Source organism: Labrus bergylta, chromosome 11, assembly GCF_963930695.1.
Source record: "Labrus bergylta chromosome 11, fLabBer1.1, whole genome shotgun sequence".
Classification (NCBI taxonomy): domain Eukaryota; kingdom Metazoa; phylum Chordata; class Actinopteri; order Labriformes; family Labridae; genus Labrus; species Labrus bergylta.
In genome coordinates, this window is record NC_089205.1 from 12,458,231 (window position 1) to 12,479,793 (window position 21,563).

General features: G+C 42.4%; 1 protein-coding gene across 1 annotated transcript in view; it reads left to right on the forward strand.

Annotated features, from left to right (window-relative positions):
• The window catches only part of mecom (MDS1 and EVI1 complex locus), a 132,824-nt gene that overhangs the window by 29,468 nt on the left and 81,793 nt on the right, over positions 1-21,563 (forward strand). The window contains exon 2 of the mRNA XM_065960056.1: positions 11,682-12,028. Coding sequence (XP_065816128.1) covers positions 11,682-12,028 — 347 coding nt within the window. The remainder of the gene's footprint in view (positions 1-11,681; positions 12,029-21,563) is intronic.

Sequence of the window (21,563 nt, forward strand, 5' to 3'; positions counted from 1 at the left end):
TAAAGCGGAACACTTGTTCACTTTTAATTACAATTGATTTCCATCTATGTACATGGCTGTGGCATTGTTAGTTCTAGAGTTAGCATTCTTTCACTCAACGCAGTCCATCAATATAAGAAAAGGTGGACCTTGATTGATTTTTGGCTGCACAAGTGCATGCGGCAGGTTCAAATGAGGCAGTTATTAATTGGCTGCAACACTCTAATGTCTTCAGGGGCTGCTTTTCATTCTGGCACTTTTTTCAATGAATCACAGTGTTCAAAAGAAGTTTAATCTGTGCGCTGTCTTGGTTTGTAATTGCTTTATTTCCCAAGTCAATATAGTTCTTTAAAATTTGTTTTTCTTTTACAGTGTGGGAATAGAAATGCCTGCATTGCGCTTCCCCTGAAGAGTTGATGCTTTATTTGGTGAAATATCAACACCCTGTGATCTTCTGTTTTCTCACAACAACTCTTAAATCAAGTCACTTTATTTAGTCAAATGTAATATTATTACAGATACAAACAATTAGCTGATGAATTCAATTTGCTCAGTCAGTGGTGGTTTGAAATGTAAAGAAATGCAGTTTGAGAAATTATTAAGCATAAAGTGCAACATAACAAGACTTTAAAGGGGGAAAAAAAATGCCATCCAAAAAGCATTAACGGGAGATCTCCTGATAATCTGTGCAGTCTGTCCTTCATTCCCCTAAAAATATGGACAAAACAGGAAAAACCAGAGAGACAAAAAGCATGAAGTCAACAGTCTCAAGTCCCTTAAGCACAATGGAATTTTTCATCGGTGAATATTGGCGGCTCATTGTGAAATAAACACCAAGCATTTAAATCAAAACCAGGTCATTATGAGCGGTTCCTAAACAAAATGTCAGTCATTAAGGGAGGCCATGTGGCTCTGCTTACAGTCCCTGTTTGTTTGAATTAGGAAGAAGAAACTGGGAATTTCTGTGATCCCTCTCATCTGTCTGAATGACATACTGAGGACTCATTACAGGGATGCAATTCCCAACAGCCCCCCAGCCCCCCAACCCTAAACGTGGAGTAGCACCGGAATCCCATGTGTGTATGTGTGTGTGATAACAGTCTAATCTAAGTTGCTGTTACTGTCATGTTCCTCTCCTTCTCTGGTTGTCCCTCTGCTTTCCACCTCAATCTCACTGTCATTTGGCAGCTGTCACTCTCCATTTATGTCCTCTCGAGCTAACAGATACACACACATACACAGACACACTCACACTCCAATCCTTACACAGACATGCAGGCTAGAAGAAAAAGCCTGCTGGATATCAAGATATCGAGGAAATGAATGCAATGCAGGGTTTTTTGTAATGCACATATATTTGCACTATATATACACTGTATAGAGAGAGATTAAAAAAAAATACTTTATATTTTTGTGTAGCTGTATATTTTTGTTATACCTTAAAGAAATACATGTAATACCTTTTTAAATATGCTAAAACAGCAAAAAGTAAAGAGAATGTACTTTATATGAAACTTTGAATATAAATATTTGAATGTCAGCATGGAACTTTGAAGTGGCAGGTTTTTCAGCAGTCAAGATCAATGCCCCTCTGAGTCTTGACAATGACTCTCGCTGTTTATTTACATGTAGACCTTGGTAGTGTTTTATACAAGCAGACAACAATCCCCATGCAAGAACACAATCCTACTGTGTTCGGCCAGCTAAATCACCTCCTAAATAAAGGGAAATTGACATCCATAACAAATAACATAAACAGTGTCAGTGCTCTGACGGGGATTTTCTAGCTCGGGGGCGCAGGGCTGAATGTTAGCCTTCCAACAATCATTAAACAAACATCCTCTCCAGGACCTTTCCATGCATGGGTCTATTGCACATGTCGCATTGTGGTTTGGAAAGCCTCTGCAGCCGCGGACATTATTGTATGTAACAAGTTCTGTAACAAAGTTAAGGTGGAATTGGCCTGCTGCTGTGGCAGTGCTCGAGGCAAGCGGACCCTGAGAGTGGAAAAGCAACCCTCAGACAAAGTCTATTCATATCCAGAAATATTAAATGGGCGATAGCAGGTTGGTAGTAGGTGTCCAGCTTGTCACATTAAAAAAATACTCCTTCATTCTAAAATATGTTTTTATCTTTCTTTACTATTCACAGAACTTGTTTCTGACTGGGGGGGAAATGAGCAGACTGTGTCTAATCTGTATCATGCTTTTCACTCTGTATATGCTCATGCTTCCGAATAGTGCGAGAGGGGATTTTTGTCTTGGCCATTGTGCATGTTAAACAATGCCAGTATTGATAACCTCTGACCTGCTGCTGTTGTATCATAACATAAATGATACGGGCTCTGTTTCTGCAGCTTCAAGTGACAGCCAGACATGAGGGGAGGGATTCATTAAATGAAACTTACCGTCCTCTTTTAGATTTTAAAAGAAAATGCATGATTAGCACCCTTTTGATACACTGTGGATATCTAAATGATCTCATTAATAAGTTATATGCTTGTGTGTGTGTGTGTGTGTGTGTGTGTGTGTGTGTGTGTGTGTGTGTGTACGTCTGTTTGTGTCTGTTGTTGCCCACGTGGGTGTTTGAGTCATCCAAGTGAGGAGTTCGAGTTTGTCAGATGCCTCAGCCCCGAGTTGAGGGCCATTTGTCACTGGTGGGATTCATTATTTGTGTCCCTAACCCCCCCCTCCCCCCTCCCCATCTGGGCAGTGTGATCACCACTGACCCTCTGTGACAACCACAGCACCTTCATTATGTCACCGCGGCCACCCTGTCACTACAGCAACTCTCTAACTGTCTGGGTGACACCCCTGGGTGGGACTCCAATCTCTCATCTGGAGGACTACCTGTCTCCGAGCTTGTCACTGTGTACGTGTGTTTGTGTGTGTATGTGATTCTTTTTGAATGTGATTTTTTTTTTGTTGTCTGAATCAGTCTGTATATTTCAAACTCTTTGATAGCTTTGTTGCTCACTTCAATTTAGTTTCCCCGCGGCTAACAGATTGTTCGGGTGAATTATTCTAATATATTCATCCATCTGCCCAAAAAGGTTAAAAAAACACTTTTTTATGTTTATTCCTTAACAATAATTCCAGGAATATAAACTGACCCCTTAATGAAGGTAATGATTTCCCAGTAGGTGTGAGCTGCTCTACATATATGTATATGCTTTATTACATATTTCTGTTTGGTATTATCATACTCTCCTTCCCAAAGGCATTATTTCAGATAACACACTGGACACTCTTATACTATTTCCTTTCCCCCTATTTTGCAATCAGCAATTATTCAATTATGTCCCATTAGTTGGAGGGTGTTGCCAATGTCGCCGCCCTGGGCGTTTAGCCCCTGCTCTCTGTCAAGGGGAGACCCAGAGGGCCCTGCAGAACGCCTGTGATTAGTGTTGCGTCTGCAGAGAGGTGACAGAATCCCTCTTCAAATATTTTGTCTTCATTTTACGGCTCTGAGATGCAATTATGGAGCAGCAGTTCATTACGGCAGCACGCCGCGCTTCATGTTTTATGCATGCTGCCTCATTTAGGCCCTTTATTAACGAGCCAGGTCTGACCAGGCTGCTGGAGACTATAATGCAGGCTGCGCTGTGGCCACCGCTGCCTGTATTTTACAAGGTTTGTGTGTTTGTGTGTGTGTGTGTGTGTGTGTGTGTGTGTGTGTTTGTGTTGGTGAGCCAGCGATATAGTAAGCAAGAGTAAGGGAGTGAGTAAAGGAAATAGAGTGAGCGAGAATGAGGGCTAGATGAGAAATAAAAAAAGGGAAGAAAAATGTGATTGAGAGAAAAGTGAATGAAACAGCGAGTGTGTGTGGTCAGTGTAGTGGTCACTTCACCGCTGTGCCCTCTTTATCCCAGCAGCCAACCCTATAACGTGGCTCTATAGTGCGGAGGCTGGTGCAGGCAGGCTGGGCTTTAAGGCAGTAGATTGAAGGGGTGGGGGCAGCAGGGGTGACTAACTGCACCTCCCTCAGCAGAAGAAACTCCATCTGCATCCAACATTGAGACAGATGAGGCCAATTTGGCTCCTTAAATTTCTGGGCTGTGATGGATGTGGGGTGGCTGTGCACACCGAGAGGTTGGTAGAAGGGTGTGAAGGGGACAGGGAGGAAAGAGAAGGGGGACAGGTGAGAAAAAGGGAGAGAGAGGGAGGCATCCAGGGTATATGAGAGAAAAAGAGAATAAGGGAGGAAAGAAAGAAAGGCGAAAGAAAGTCATTTCTGAGCATGAGCAGTTGAATTGTATTCCTGAAATTGATTTTCTTGGTTGCCTTATTAGAAGATATAGTCAAGAGGGGAAAGAGTCAAATGGAGACTCAGAAAAGTATGTTTTTTATTATACTGGAGTTTTGTAGACCACACATGTATCCTATAGAATTATGCAAACTTCGAAGTGATCAAAATGAGCTGAACTGTTTGAAAGAAATAGATGTGTGTATTTTTGATTAGACATAACACAAAGTTTGATTACATCGCCTTTCCGGGTTTTAACTGAAGCGAATCTTAAACTTGTGCGCCATTTCCGGAAATTTGTGTGGCCAAAAAATTGTCTTAAATGGGAAAAATAAATCTGTTAGAAGCGTGGCCAAAATCATAATGCAGTGAATGTCCACCAAGTTCTTTTTTTGTTTTGCAGGGAAAACATATGGAGGCAAAGTTATTTATTCACAGATGCACAGCACGTCTGCATGCATCTAAACTCAATCAGGTGTGCTGGATTATTCATGTCAAACATTTAAATGTGCTTAAGACTGGTTGCATGATTTAGAAAATATAACTGTACGCAACCAATAAAAAAAATTCAAGTAGTCAGGTTGTATTTGCCCACAGTTTTTTCCCCGCTTTAACGGGCTGAATGGCCGGCTCACTGCAGACCACAGCTCCCATCTGGGCTGCAGATCCGCCCCCCTTTGATAAGAACTACCATCCTCAGGCCTACATAAATATTTTATCAAGTATAATGGAAATTGTCAAATCCATCTAATTGTGTAATGCATTATGAAGACATCAAACTTAAACAAAGCACATATGCTATCATTTCTTTTAATGACCGGGACAGGCTGGGCCGGGCTGAGCTGGCGGTTTGGTACCCAGGGGGCCCTCCACATGGCTGGGGGGGCTGGCAGCGACCACTCTGAATATACGTCTCTCTCTGCTCTGACCAGACCTGCACGCTCACATTTCATCAAAGGAATCAATTTCTCAAATGTGCACAACTGTGAGCCATAATTATATTAGGGCCCAATGGCAGTTAGCCATGACATGAAAATGAAAGGGGGGGGGGGGGGGTTGTGAGAGGGAGAATGAGAGTGTGTGCATCTATTTGTGTTGGACACGGTTTGTATTGTTAATAAAATAAACATTTCAAGTTACTTTTTTAAAAATAAATTCAGGTTTCAACACAGTCCCCTTTTTATAATTTGAATGTTAAATGTTGAAATTCGTCACACCTTCAGTATAAATCTGTTGTTTTGTCTTCTTTGGTGGGATTTTTGCATTTGATGCTCCAAAGAAGATAGAAGGATTAGGATGGAGGAAGGAGAGATAAACGTAAGGCACAGGGGGCCAGAACAAACAAATCGAAAGCCTATAAAGTGTGACATGTCTAGTGGTTAGGAGTTAGGATTAAATCACAGGTGAAGACGGAAGGGATGACGGGGGTTAATAAACTATTCCAGTACTTTCAATTGTGTGATAATACGCAGATGATACACTTTCATACATGACCAATTTAAGCACAAGATAATCAAAAACTTCTAAATTAACTAACAGAATAAAGAGAGGCAAGGATTACATCTCCCCCCCCCCCCTCTTTTAAATAACCAAATCAGTCAAAATCAATGAATACAATATCATTTCTTTTAACTTTGTATTCACGATCACCCAGTTTTTACTCTTATTCATAATCTATCTGATCATCTTTCCCTTTACTGTAAAGTTAAAGTTTAATCCTACCTTTTCCTTTTCTTGTTCTACTTATCTTCAAAATCCAAGAGTCAGCAAGTGAATCAGAGGGACACCCCCCTCCCTCCCTACACCCCAGCTGATGTATGACTTGGGGAAACAATGTGAGCGCCGGCTTGTTATTCTGTTTGCTTTACATCGGACAGGCTTGAGTTAGCGCCCAACTGGGATCCTATCTCATTAGGCCAAATGTGTCGCTAAAACAATCATAAAAATCATTTGGCAACAGCCATCCCACTTAGCAACACCTGTCAACATACAGGAGGCAGATAAACTCTGAAAATTAGAGTTGGGCTGAGACTGGACCAGGAAAGACTGATAGATGGAGGCAGAGGAGAGAGAGAGAGACAGAGAGAGAGAGAGACCCATAAGCTCCATGTTGTAAGAGAGTTAATGATATGAAGTGGTAGGGTTGATGTGGATTCTTGATGATATTGATTGTGGTTTTAGGACATAAACTGTGTGTGTGTGTGTGTGTGTGTGTGTGTGTGTGTGTGTGTGTGTGTGTGTGTGTGTGTGTGTGTGTGTGTGTGTGTGTGTGTGTGCATCCATCTCTGTGTTCATCCACACTTCATTCATTTGCATTTCATTAAGAAGAGATGTGATTTGTTAATCCTTCATATTGATTAGCTCAAACAGCTTCAGAATAAACAGCACAGTGATTTGTTGATACAAATGAATCAATCTTGGCCTTTTTTCTGAGAACATCATGTGTCTGTATGCACGTGTGCCACTAAGTAATCGACTGTTAGGATTTTGTGAGCGTCTTCTCTCACTCTCAAATACTTGATTTTTTCATTTTCAAATTCAAGCAACCACCCACATCCCCTCTCTATTACACACTCCTTTTTTTCCCTCCGCTGTATCTCCCCCTCCTCACCCTGTCCAAACATACGTCTTTATCAAGCGGCTGTTGTCAGACAACATTAGATAATTAATAGGCCATTTGTCAGGCCTGCGAGAAACATGTTAAAATCCCCGAGCAGCTCCCCAGATAAATCCTGCCGCGCACACAGATGCCTTTGTTGTGTCAGCCTGCCATTGGAGCTACAGATTTACCATTAAAGGAGCCTCATTATTAATTACAACTAATGCTAATTAATTAGGTGTCTGTGTGTGTGCGCGCACAAAGGGAGTAGCTCTAAGTTTCAGCTTGTTGTACGATGTTAATTGGTAACTCAGCCCATGGCCCTTAGTAGAGTGCTTTCCATTTGGAACTGGGAGCAGTTGACTAACACAGGGGTGAAAAAACACAGACAATTCTCTCATTAATTAAGACTGTGCAAAGAGCTCTGCTCTTGTTGCTCTCTGGAGTGTGTGTGTGTGTGTGTGTGTGTGTGTGTGTTTGTGTGTGTGTGTGTGTGTGTGTGTGTGTGTGTGTGTGGGCTTAAACCGTTTATACAATATGAATGCCTGATGGCGACCATGTGAACATGAATATTTGTGGATGTTGCATTTGTGACACGTTATCTGACACAGCATGGTCTGTTTTTTTTTACCCAATATCTATGTTTTTTTTTCTTGGTTTGAGAAACAAAGAGAGATACATTTAAAAGATAAATAATGACAATCTATCAAAATACACACATGCTACTGAAGGCTATATGATTGTGTTTTTAGTTTGTATCACTCATTACCACAGTCATCCCAACGGACCTGTGGACCAAAAGACTCCCCAAAAGCGGAGCTAAGGCCTCCATTAAGCACAAAGACGGAGTTAATTAGGGAGCTTATTGCCTCTCCCGAGGGCACGGGGCTCCGAGCACTCTCCTATACACCCTGCTGAGGGAATCTAGGCACAAACTGATGCACTATAATTAACAGTGCTTTACAAAATTAACAGCCACCATTTTGTGTCCGCAAGTGGCTGTGAAAGCATTACAATTAACCAATTTAAAGATGATTTGTTTTTATTTCCTTTCACATTCAGTTGCAGTGAGTCGTCCCTCGCAATGGTTGCTATGGCTGCTTCTTCCTCAGGGTATCCTAATTTTTCCAGCAAATTAATCACTATTCAATAACAACAATTTTGCCACAGTTCGTTAAACTCTCCCATATTATATGGATTATTAAAACACTTCCTAAGTTGGTTTAGCTGTTGACTGATTCAGCATACCTTATATACTTAAGTCTTCAATGGCACACATGCACAAACATGTATTCATGATTTTACCTGATGGAAATAGAAAGCAGAGGAATGATGAAGTGTGCAGATTTAGAATTTGGATGTGATGACTAATGACCGGGATCATGTGCGATTATGTTCGGCCTGCAGTGCAAGGGTAAGCACCCCCCCCCCCCCCCCCCCCCCATTTGTTTCTGTTATCAACAACGAATGATGTCTACAGGAAAGCATAAGGTCCAGTTGTCGTAAGGAAAGTGAGGAGTTAATTTAAATATTTCAGGATCTAAGGCATCATCAGTCAACGGTTAGACCTCCTTTCTTTCTGCTTAGATGAACTGCTCTTAGGACATGACTAATGTGCTGACCTTGAACCTATAACAGGGTTAACATTGTAAAAGTTGAGGCATAAAACAGGGACAGATAATTGTCATTAAAAAGTATACTGTATGTAAATACATGATAAGATCATCACAATACCGCCTATCTCCTTTTCTAAATGCAGGAGAGATCAGTAGATTTTAGCTGATTAAAATGTGAAATATATAAAAAAACTATAGAAATATTTAACAAACCATTAAATTGGGTCTTGCAGTGAAAGACAATTGAAGATAGTGATACTGTTTTAGTAAAGCTAGAGAGACAGCAGTACAGAAAAAAAGGGGTGGGGGTAGGGGGGTGTAACTTTGTCCACAGGTAGGTTATTTCTCTCTGTAAACATATGTATCCATTTGTCCCGTGGGTGCGTCCCCTTGCCGTCTCGTTGGCAGTGGCTGGGTCACACCTCCATTAGGGGCTTTGTCACAGTGATTAATAGCTCCTTCTATCATCTTTAATTCACTCCCTGATGATGGCGGGCCCTGCTCGCTGCTCGGGGTAATCGTGTGATGTATGAGTCCGCCCAACACCTCGTGGCAGAGGTGAAAATCATTCCACCCATGCAGATAGCAGGCGCGGGAACAAATGTTTTCCCTTTTAATAAGAATTAATGAATTAAGCGTCAAGTGCAAACATTTACATATATGGAGTCCTGTGTGTGTGTGTGTGTGTGTGTGTGTGTGTGTGTGTATAACAGTGTTTTTGCACAGTGCCGTGATGTATCTTCTTCTCATCCTGAGTGATTGTGATAAGCCGATTATATTGTTTTCCTCATTATTTAGCACTCCATCATTTTTGTTGTCTTAAAGAATACATCAACATCAAAGTTTTCCTCCTTTATTTTTCCACGCTGGCTTTGGTGTACTATCATCATGTGTCATCTCTGTTAATAATACAGTTGAAGTCATGATTCTGCTCCCAGCTGGAGTTCCCCTTCTCTACCCAGAATTCCTTTAGGGCTCCTTCTTTGATGAAGGGGCGTCAGCTTGCAATGATGAAGTAATGTCTATTACCGAACAAACAAACAGGACTATTTGCTTTAAGTAGGCAGAGACGCACAGAAATGCACACAAACACAGAAATATACCGATCCGATCATCTGTGTTCAGTATCTGTACCGCCCCACACGTCTAAGCAGAGCTACGGTCTTTGACTTATCAATCATCTGCACATGAAACCACAATTTTCAGAACTCTGAACATAGCATATTTGCTTTTGGCCAACGTTTATCTTACAGAAACATATATGTTTATGAGCTGGTATGCTCTCGCTGAGTCCGCTGGACAGGGGGAATTTCTGGTCTAAATCAAATATAAACTTGGAGACCAGTGTGAGGGGGGGAAATGTCAGAGGAGAAACAGCAATGGAGGGATACAGTTACCTTTAAAAGCTCTCGTCCCTCCACCATATGGCAAGCCTCACATTCAGGACTATAACCGCGTTACAGGGTCTCCATGCTGAAAATCATTATGTTGACTCCCTGAGCCACATTGGGTTTCATGCCCGGCCCCGGCTCAGCACAGTCTTTTAAAGACATTCCCTTCAAACTGTGTAGCCCACACAGTGTGTCTGTCAAACACAATAGTTTCACAGACACTGTGATCAGGTATTGCTGCAGGGAACGACGATGGAAATACTGAAGTTCTCGATCAGGTTCGATGAACACAGACACATACCTCTTAACATGGAGAATGCAGAATGTACGTGTGATGGACAGCTTATTCAGCAACAATTTGTTCATGCACAGATTTTGATCTGCACGGCAAACACACATTCTGACTGCATCATGATTCTTAACCGGTTGAGGAAAACAGCTCATACAATAATTATGTAGCGATTGTTTTGAACAATGTGCCTTGTCCTTGCCAAAGTGGAAGTTGCAGAAACTGTAGATAACTGCCTTTACAATGCACTCATCTCGTCTTGTATGAAACAGTTTGGTAGTTTTAAAGGATAGAGTACATGTAAAAGTTGAATGACTCTGTCCACGTCTTGGGTTAATCTCTCAGGTTGGTTTATGACCACCTGTGGCCAGTCGCCATGACCCCGTCCAGTCAATCAGAAATGCGTTACTTTCATGCCCAGTGCACATGGCGTGAGTGTGTGTATCTGTGTGGATCAAAGATTCCATGGCTGACAGCGCAGCAGTACAGTGTCACACAGGCAGCCGTTCAGGAATGTTCCTCGGTGCAGGGATGGGTTGTGGAGCCTCATTAGCAGAGCCCCCTCTCCCGGGCCTTGTCAACCTGCGTTAGGCGCAGCCCTCTTCAGATACATGCTGGGTGAGGCGCAGCTTCCTGTGAATCATTTCCTGCTTGGAGTGTCTCTCAGTGTGACTACTGGCTGGCTGTGTGTCATCCTTAATGGCTTCTTCATTCGCTCGCTTGTCTGAGAACATAATGTCTCTGTTAGCGTTTCGTTGACCTGTCTTGTCTTTCTGACTGTCTGAGAGCCTTTTTTTTTTATGTTTCTTTTTTTCTCATTTCTTAGTTTCTTTCCACCTTCTTTTTCTAAACTCCCAAGACCTTGGAACAGTGCTTCTTTTCTTCACCTGCACACTGTGTCAACACTGTTAAAGATTTAATCGCTCTTCCGTCATTAAGCTCCACCAGCCACGTGCGTCTCCCTGAAGAAGCCCAGTGTGGGTTCATGGGTCATACGTCTATGTCCTGTCTCACTCTATTCACAATTAACCCCCAGTATGTTTTCCCTCTGTTTTCACTGTACAGTGCAGAAAGAGTTCAGGAAAAGGAAACATAAAACAGTCAAAGCAGTACAATGCTGAGCAGACCCGGCTTATCCACCTTGGCATCGGCTCAAAAACCATGCCATGATGTTGCTTTTGGGTTTGTTTTACCTCTAAAATCCAAGTTTTACATTTCAAGTCTAACTTTAAATTTGAATTTGGATTTAAATTAGTCATTTGGGTGTCTCCTAAACCAGGATAATTTATTGTAGAAGATAAGGACTGAGATAAGTGTAAACAATGAGAACAGAACAAAGACTTTGCCATAAGAAAACATGGGGTTGGTTTTTAAATCAGCAGCACCCCTATTATGATTATTTGATCTTATTAGATTCAACAATGTACAATTTATGTTTGACCAATTTCTTCTCAGTGGTTGAAATACGTAAGAACATTAGAAAACCTATCTCCACTCTTAACATCAACAATCACCAAGGGCATCACCCTCACATTAATATCTCTCTATCTTTTTTCTCACAGATGACGGTGACGATGACTTTTCACTTTACCCGTGTCACATCTTGAACGATGTGTGTGGTTCTGATGGTGACCCTGCACCTTCTTCAGCCCTGGCAGAAGACCCATCATCCCCCTTGCTCTCTGATGACGAGGCCTCACCCCAGGACTCCTTGTCTTTCCAACACCCGAGCATCTTTTTACCCCAAGAAGACCTGAGCATTCCCCTGGACTTTGAACTGCGAGAGTCAGAAGTTGCAGGTGGAGGCCTGGGCATCTGGAGCAACAGGAGGGTAAATGTCGGGGAACGTTTTGGGCCATATGAAGGAGAGCAACTGCCTTTTCTGCGAGACCCCACACAAGGCTGGGAGGTAGGAACATCATACATATTGAAGAGCTGATTGGTTTGGCATGATTTAGAGTTCTGCTTTGTGGAGTTCATTCCTTCATATGCATAAATAATACCACAAACTTATGGTTCCTTACATGCAAAGGAAAAAAAAAAAATCAACAATATCCAGATTTTATTGCATTGCACCACATTCTTTGCAGGTTTTCTGATAAACTACAAAAGTGGGTAAACTGTCTCTTGTACCAGAGCAACTTTGTTTAAACTTGGCTAATGTTAACACATGAGGATTGTCTGCAAAAGGCAGTAGCACTCTTTCTGATAAAAACAGTGTTCCTTTGGTTAATATACACACTAGCCTTCACATCAGTCCTGTTTTTATTTCCTCCCATGGCGTCATTTACACATTTTAGCCCAGTGACCACAGGGCTGTTATGGCCGTGTGCTACCCAGTGATGTAATGTGAGCTCAGAGCCTGCTTAGGGAAGGCAGTCGAGGTTGTGCTCTTAACTCAATTAAAATGAAAAGCCATAAATCCCCTTTTCATCCTGATTAGGGACCCACTGCGGCCATTGGCAAATCACATATTGGTTAGCCGGCACAAAAAATCGAAGACAGGGTCACAGGACAATGTCAAAGGTTAGATGTGGTCTCAGTCAGCGTCAGGCTAGTTTGGTTTCTATAAAGCTGGAATAAGGGGCTGGAGGAGTATCCGCTTCATTTAGTTTCTGAAAATAGATCTAATTTGGATGTGAGGATTTGGTCCTTCATATTCAAGTCTTTGTCCCTTTGTCAGACAGAAGCAAGCTCATTAAGAATCGCTGACCATGCAGTCATGAAGTGAAAGTCACAGGTCCAAATAAAAACAGGATTAATCACCAAATTCTTTATCACACTCGAGTTTTCCTATCCCATGGAGTCCATTTTACTGCTGCAAGCTGACTGAGAACGTGTTGGTAGAGTATCAACATTCGGCTCATATAAATAGTTTTGGATTTGGACTGTTGCTCATTGGGTTTGGATCATAACGGATTACTCCAGCCCATCAGCTCTGACTCAGTGGTTTTGGCTTGGACTAAACCTAAATAAATGTCTTATTTCACTCTGGACTACATTTCTCCAGGCTTACGACTTCTCCCACATTATCAACTGCTGGGTGAGACCCAGTATATAAATATATCCTTAATTGAAGCGAGGAAAAACTCTTCATTTTGCCCATTTTCATAACACAATATCTTAATAAAATGGCTCTTTCCTTCCTAAAGAGATTTACAGCCGGTTGAACATGCTCTCTGGGTTATTCTTTTTTTCCCAGGGAAGGAAATAAAGGAAAAAGAGGTTTCATGAATTTTAATCCGCCAGTAATTTATGGGGGGCCTTGAATAATAATATGTATTTAAAAAGCTGAGGAACAGGGATGTGAGTGTGCATGTGTGTGTGTCTGGGGCAGGCGGGTGGGGAGACTGAGGGGAAAGATGGGATCCCAGTGAGGCAGCACTGTATCACAATGTTTAATTACCAAGCTGACAGCGAGCCATAACTCTTTCCATTAAGTAAATAAGTTGTAAAGAATTTATGATGAAATGCCACATTATTCAGAATGGATATTCAGTGATGACATCCCTCTGCATTAAATATGGTAAACGCCATTAAGCCCTCCTGAACCCCCCTTTTCTCCCATGCCCACCCGCTAACCATCCCTCAACCCCCTCTCCTGCCTGCAAACAGTCAATATGCCAATAAGCCTGTGCAGGGTCTGTAAAAATAAGATTGATTTGGTAAATGTGAGTTAAGATAGATATGTTTGCTTTCATCATCAATTCAGTGCGGCGCAGAGAGGTGATGTCACCGACTGGGGAACGCTAAAGTGGCGCTCCCATCTGGAGCGTTTGATGGAGGGCCCTGAGCGGCCCAGGCCAGTGGTGACAGACTGGGGGAAGTTTGTCACCAGGGAGGCCAGCGCTCCTCAGCACCATCACCATAAATTTGGGGGCTTTATTCATAAAGGGGAGAGTGAGTTATGGCGCCCATGATGCTTTATGAATACAGGAATGGTGACTTATGGGAAAGATAGCTTCGGTAAATAAGAGGTAGAGAGGCAGCAGTGAGGGGTCTGTCAGGCCGAGACGCTCACCTACAGTACACTGTCGTATGCAGAGCTGAGGTGCTGACTGTGGCGATAGTCCTCTGCTCACCGGTATGTGACCATGTCACTGTTCCTGCATGTATTCCTGTTTGTGAGCATGGAAAAATGAATAATCAAGTTTATAATTTTGAATTTGAATTGTATATTTCTTTATTATTATTGTTATATTAATTTATCTCCTTCAACAACCCAACATCTGATTGATTGCAAATTATTAATTGATTTAATTGTATTTGGATTTAAAATGGCAAAACGAAAGACACTAAATATGAAAAGAAAAATACTTTGAATATAATTCTAAATAGCTTTGCATAGAAGAAATGTCCTTTTCCGAACATGGTGAACACTTTCATGTCTCCATGTAACCAGACTGAACAACATTCACATTTGATAACCAAAGTCAAGCTCATGACCTGTTGGAAATTCATTAACCTGCTCAAATTATTTCAAATCTGTATATAAAGGGTATTACGTCAATGTACGAGACGCTTTAGATAACAAAAATAACAGTATGAAGAAAAGACTATCAACGGCAAAATAGTTCATTCCATCCTAACACTAAGCATGCTGCAGCCTAGACTGTATTTGCATTTATTTCTCCATGCCTTCGTTGAAAACGCTCTTTAACGCCTGGATGCCCACTAGTCCATATTCTGCTGTCTCTCTCTCTGAGTCGTTAGGCACATTGAAATTCAAACTCCATCTGTGTCTGTCCTCTTCTCAGCAGCAGCAACAATAAGATAGAGGGCTAGAATCCGGGAGAGAGTTATCCTGCGCTCAATGAGCCTTTGGGCTCGCCCAAACTCACAGCCCCATGGGATTATGGGTCCTAGTCTTAGAAAGCTGGGTGCCTCCTGCTGTAGGAGCGATGGGCGGAGCAGGTTAGGGGTGCGAGAAGGGTTTGGGATGGTGAGTGGGGCGGGAGAGGGGTGCTTAGGGCCTTTTGTGCACCTCTTGAGTGAGAGGCAGAGGTGGAGGTGGAGTTTGAGGCGATAGTGTCGGTGGTGGGGAGATGGTGGAGGAGATTAGCAGTGATGGTGAATGGGAGTAGAGGATTAGGCGGCTGGGCAGGGCCTGTCTCCTGAACCTCCTGGTCATGAGAGGATGGGTGGACGGAGGGACGACAGGCAGATGCCTGGCTAGAAAGAGATCCATCGTTTAAAATCATGTCTACTGAAAACTTTGTACTGAAAATAACCAACAGTGAGAAATGATCATTGTGTGATTATATTACCAAGGGTTTGACAAGCCATATTCATATTAACATTTTCTGAGGCATTTGTATGATAAATCTTGACCTACACTCGTTATGCCTGTAGTTGTGGTAAAAGCAGTCATTTCTGAGTAGAAACACCAAAAGTTTCACATGTACAGATTTGTTCCTGCTTTTGCTTTTTTGTCATCCGTTTACAGACAGTGTGAACTCCATATGTGAGGTCAGTCCTACTATCAAGGTTTTGTGTGTCACTGTGTTACATTTGGGTTCACATACACTTTTGTGTGGGCTTGCGTGCATGTGTGTCAGACAGAGTGTGAGAGTGTGGATGGAGGGCGTTTCTAGAGGGCGTGCTTTTTGTGCGCGGATAAGCCGCTGTCCTGAATGAATGCAGATGTCTCTGGCTGGCTGTCCGCCTGTCCCCTGTGCACTGACGGCCCGTCACCTCTCTGTGTCACCAGGAGAAAGAGCCACTCTCAGTCCGGGGCTCAAAGCCTCTTAATCCCCAAGCCCCTGCCACATCCCATCCACTGTCAGCGGAGATGGCCCTGCCCACAGCAGCGCTTAGAAAGGCAGGCGCTAGGGATGAACCTCACTGTCACTCACGCACCTCTCAATGGACACACATCTTCTCATTTTCTCACACACACTTACACACGTATAGTTTTTTTTTTTTTTTTGGAATTCAAAGTGAAAAAATCCTGTGTCTGAAAGGCTATGTCAATGTATTGTGCTGCATGAACACAACGGCTGCCCTGACCTCATTGTCGGCCCTGTTTTCTCTCATGAGAGGAGCCTAAACAGGCTACTGAGACAGATAATGAAGAAACCCTTCACAAAATACACTTGGGACTCATTGGCACCTAATTGAAAGTAAAACATTAAAGGGATAGATAAGGTTTTTTTTTGAAGTGGGGTTGTATGGTGTACTTAATAATATAAAGTACACTTCGTACAGTAGATAACAGCATGGCCCATGTTTGAAGGGGGGCTGTTTTGAAAGGGTGAAGACAATTGTTGGGGTTCAACTGTCCTGATTTTGTCTTGTCACTAACACTTCATTGGAGGTTGCAAAAGAGGTGCAACAGGTGAAATCTGTGTCAATGTAAAATAGCCACTAGAGTCTGCCGTTTTTGGTATCATGTTTATCAAATTGCAAAGCAACTTTTGCCGTCATTCTTTTGAAAGTAGTGGCCAGTTTTCAGTACCAGAGAAATCCTCTCACTTTGTTAGAATGAGATTTGTCGTTTATGTCAGTGCCAAAGCAGGAAGCAGTGCTCTTTACATTTATCTAGACTAGGTTTAGAGATTGTTGTTGTTGCCTAACCAGAGTTACATGTTGTTCATAAATTATTTGCCACAACAAAGAGCTATCCTTTGTTTATCCATACAGTAGTTGTGATAGGCAAATATTGTCTATCACATGTTTCATGCTTTTGTTGTTTGTGATCACACCCTCAAATGTCTAAAATTCATTGAGCTTTCTCCAATAACTATTTTAATGAATTAGCGAGTGTATGTAGTTTCTTTTAACCGATTTCAGAATTGATTGAACGAGTTTGGCTGGAGTCCTGGAGAGTCAATATCATGTGTGTGGACCTGCTGTGCTACAGAAATACCCGGGCCTCTAACTTCCTCCACATGGTGCAGAGTGTAAAGCCTCCCTTCTGTTAAAACAGCCCCATAATACCTTCAGCGGTATGTGTGTGTGTGTGTGTGTGTGTGTGTGTGTGTGTGTGTGTGTGTGTGTGTGTGTGTGTGTCATGTTGCTCGCTCTTTGTGTCTCCTGGTGTCTGTGAGAGAGATGAGTTTACTGTTCGATGTAACTGGAGCTAGAGTGTCTTTGACAGGGATAATTTCCATTCACAATCCCAAAGACAAAACAAGCTGGGGGTCCATCTCCCTACCCCTCAACTGATTGGTAATCCCTTTCTTTGGGTTAATCTGTTGTTTGTTGTGCTTGTTGAGGCTAGTGTGTCTCTGTTTGGGTGTGTGTGTGTGTGTGTGTTCTGATTGGTTGTATTGATGTTAGTGAGAGGAGCTGTAGCACATTGATAAAGAGTGTGTGAGAGATAAATTGGGAAATGATGCCACCATAAATGCAACTGGAGGCTACTTTTCTGTTGCTAGTTAAGGGGACAAACATTTTTACATTTCTTATTTCCCCTCATTCCTCTGCACCAATTCCCCCTTTCCACCACCTTCTCCTCCTCCTTACACCCTCCTCCTCCTTCTGTCTCTGTCTGAGTTCCCAGCAGGGAGGGGAAGCTAGGTTAACTAACTGAACAAAGTCAGAGTGAATTGAAGGAGGACAAAGGCGGGCGTGAGTGGGGGCCCATGCCAGTTGGAAGGTGTAGCCAGCAGCACAATAACAGGTGAAGGAGGCTCTTGTCGGGGGTCCATCCAAGCAGGTCAAAGGTTATTGGCCTTATTAGATCTGGAGTGAATAGAAGGACTCATTTGAGTGAAGAAGGAAGTCAGGAAAATGAATGATGAGGAAGGAGGAGTTCACCTGTTTGAAAAGCTCCGAGGGGGTTGTGTTTCTTCCCCAATTATCTCCGAACGGCAAACAAAAATCTGTCTCGCTGTTAGCTCATGGTGGGCCTCACAATACTCGCATAATACACTGAGCTGGAAAAAAAAAAGGAAGGCTGATCTGATCAGAAACACATGCAGGACAAACTCAATGACACAATGACACACGTCTAGACAGCCACAGATATAATGGAGTTTATAAGCAGGTGCATTGACTAATCGGGTGGTATATAAATGCTTCTGCCTCTTACATCACACATTTACATCTTCGATCCTCGGCTGTTATTGCACACTAAACACTCTGAGAAAGATCAACACCGTAAAACCTGCTGGAATAAGTCTTGTCTGTATTTTAAGATGATTTATAGAGGAAAGTGACACAGAGAAGAAAAAGGGGCATGAAGCAAAGTTTACCAGCTTTAATAAAATTCCACTTTAGAATTTGTGTTTTATGTTACCAACCAAAGAGCGTTAAAGGTGTTTTTTTTTTAAAGTTCAGACTGTTCAAGTGGTCCTTTGTGTAAGAATGTGTACCACCCTCTTATTCATTTACAAGATATTACCCTATAAATGTTGTGGAAGTACTGAGGTAACATTTGGGAAAGGAGTGAGTGGACTGTGCATGAACTCGTCACTCCATCCAAGGTTAGGAGCACCCAAATCAAACGCACCTTGGCAGAAGTCTACAGAGCTCCCCGGAGCAAAAAAAATATCAGGAGTGCATGTTTGGTATGAACACTCAACAGTTAGCCTTAAATATTCACCAACCTGGCAACCCCCCTCCCCACATACACACACACACCAGCACACAAAATGTGCCCTCTGCACTCTGCACAGGTAGGAGTGAAAATGAGGGGACCTTTAAGCGGCTTTCAGGAAACAAAGGTGATGAATTCCGTGTGCTGGGCTGCAGAGCGAGCCTCATAGATACCTTATCTAGGGGTATTGATAGGGGAAGGGCCTTCCCTTAAACACATGACTGATTGTTTCCAAATGTCTTCCCCAATGAGGAGGGTTGGAGGGAGGCAGAGACAGCAACTCGGGGGCAAGAGCTCACAGGCTTTTTTATTGGTTCCGTCCGGGGGAAACAGAGAGAGAACGGCAACTCTGTCCTGGCTTTCCAGCCTCGAGCTGCAGCTTGTGCTTAACTGGCAGTCAGATTGCATTACCCAGGCAGTAAATCTAAGTACCGGTTAACGCAAATAATCAAGAGCTAATACTTCTCTACGAAACCACTTTCTCTGTGTCTGTGGTCAAAGCCGTTCTAACAGGCACAAGCCGAGGCCCTTTTTCCTCTCGGTCTCTGCCAGACCCTCGCTCTCTCACGGCTATTATAACCTACACACATTCACAATCTCCACACACTTCTGTACCCATGTACTACGCATTTTCTGTGTGCTGCTCCATATCTGTCGTGTGTGTGTGTTTAAGCCTCTCCTCTAACTGTTCGCTGTGGTTCAAAGGCTAATGTGAAGGTGCGGTCTGCTTTGAGAGCTTATTACTAGGTTAAGCGCTAAAAAAGGCAGGCCGGGCTACATTCAGCCCCGGTAACACCGCCCCCCCCTCTTCCAATTACTCCATATTGCCGCTCCAATTAGAGTGGAGCAGGTCCAAACCCAGAACTGAGAGCTGCCAGGTTTGCAGAGAGAGAAAGCAGAGGCCCCGGGTGGCAGTAATGAGGTCTTAACCCCGACGTCGCTCTATTATGTCATAATGCTTTAATTCGAGCCATATGATAGGCTGCTGCGCACTCTCATGTTATTGGAAAGTCAATATTTTTTAGCTTGCCCTGTCTGTTCCCCTCAGATGTGGCCTGGGAGTTAGTGCAAAAAGCCAAAGATGTCTGAGGAGTAAATGACTGACAGGAGGGAAGATCATGTCAAGTTCCTCAGAGAAAGTGTTGCATTGTGAGGTGATGGCATCGTGCTTCTTGGCACAATCATTCACGTAAAACTATAAAAATGTATGCCGTGTCTTCCCAAGCTGGTGGATCTGTTTGTCTCTGTGGCAAAACGAAGAAGTTTAAGATGGAAAGGGGGTTAATTTACGGGTTGACCATCACCCACATTTGCAGATTATGCATAGATTAAAGGCCACTCTTCATCTATAGAAAGGTATAAAGGGATACTTCATCCATTTGCATTAAGCTTTTTGCCATTAGAAACCTGGTAGTATTTTTGAATGGTCGTGCATCCTGCCCTCATTTTCCCCTGAGATGGGAAATCTTTGTGTTTCTAAGTCTGAAAAGGAGCTTCCAATGATGCAAAATGACGATTTTTGCATTACTCAAAGCTGTTGTAGTTAGCAAGGTGAAACTACAACGCTAGTTCTTCATATTTTCGACCACTGAAGCTACAGACCAATCACAGATCAGTGGGTAGGAACTTACTCCCAGAATCGAACCTTAACGTCTGCCATATTGCTTGGAAGCTATGCTAACAGACTCTATGGAGAAAGCTGATAATGGCAAGAAAATATAAATATAGCGGTGAGACGGCTGCTGCAGACAGCTACTTATGTGTTGAAGTAAATTTCTCTGTAAATGTTTTTATTACTATATTTTTACTGCTATACTGTATGTTTTGGAGAAACTGTAACAATCGAATTCCCCTCTGGGATTAATTAAGTATTTCTGATTCTGAACTAGAGGACCTTAGTGGGAGTGTCCTGTGGTGCATTCTGGGATTTGGTGTCTTTCATCCACATGAGCCAAAAAGACACTTTCTGCCTTTTCTCGGCCAAGAAGGCACCAACTTCAAAATGTATTTCACATTTCTACTACATATATGACCCAATGTCAAAACAGATTCATGTTTCAATGGGTGAAGTATCCCTTTAAGTAATTGAACTGATCCTAAACAAAAGCTATGTGCAGTTATGTTTCTAATTGTAATTGACTTCACTTCCTATTCCACAACATTTCATGTAAAAGAATTGTACTTTTAACCTCAATTTATTTATCTGAATTAAATCAGTAGGGCATGCTTTTCAATTATATAAATATCCAAGAAGAATGTATAAAATATGAGACATTTGTATAAATTAAGCTAAACAAAAAAAATGGCATTTAGCTGCTACTTGTCTGAACCTTTTTCATTGTTGCTCTCCTTTCTAGAAGATATCAGGACAGTCTGTCCCTAAAATCTTCTAGAAATGCTGGCTCACAAAACCCCTCATGGCAGAAGACTTTCTCTGTCAGGAAAGAAGAAGGGCGGGGGTGAGGGGGGGGGGGGTCTCTGGCAGGACATGATGTAAAAAGGTTGACGTGGAAATGGTAGACGAAGCAACAGCATGAACGCTGTTATAATGCTTTTTGCTTTTATTTGAATGCAAAGTGTAATTTGACAAATTCACAGTTCCAACAAATAAGTAAAGAACATACTGGCAAGTCGAAACAAAGTAAAAGTAGCTTCATTAATTCACTGCGATTACATCAGTCAATCACTGATCAAGACATATAAATGTTATCGCCCCTGTCCCCTCACTCACAGTGAATATTCCTGAATATTATCTGCTGCATTCTCACATGTGCTCACTCAGAAATGGTGGAGGACATGGAAACATTTTGGACAAAGCCGGGCTGCACAAAATGTCTGTTTAGGTTCATGCAAGCAGCTCACCAAGGAAATTTCAGGAAATATTAATTGGTGTTATGATTGT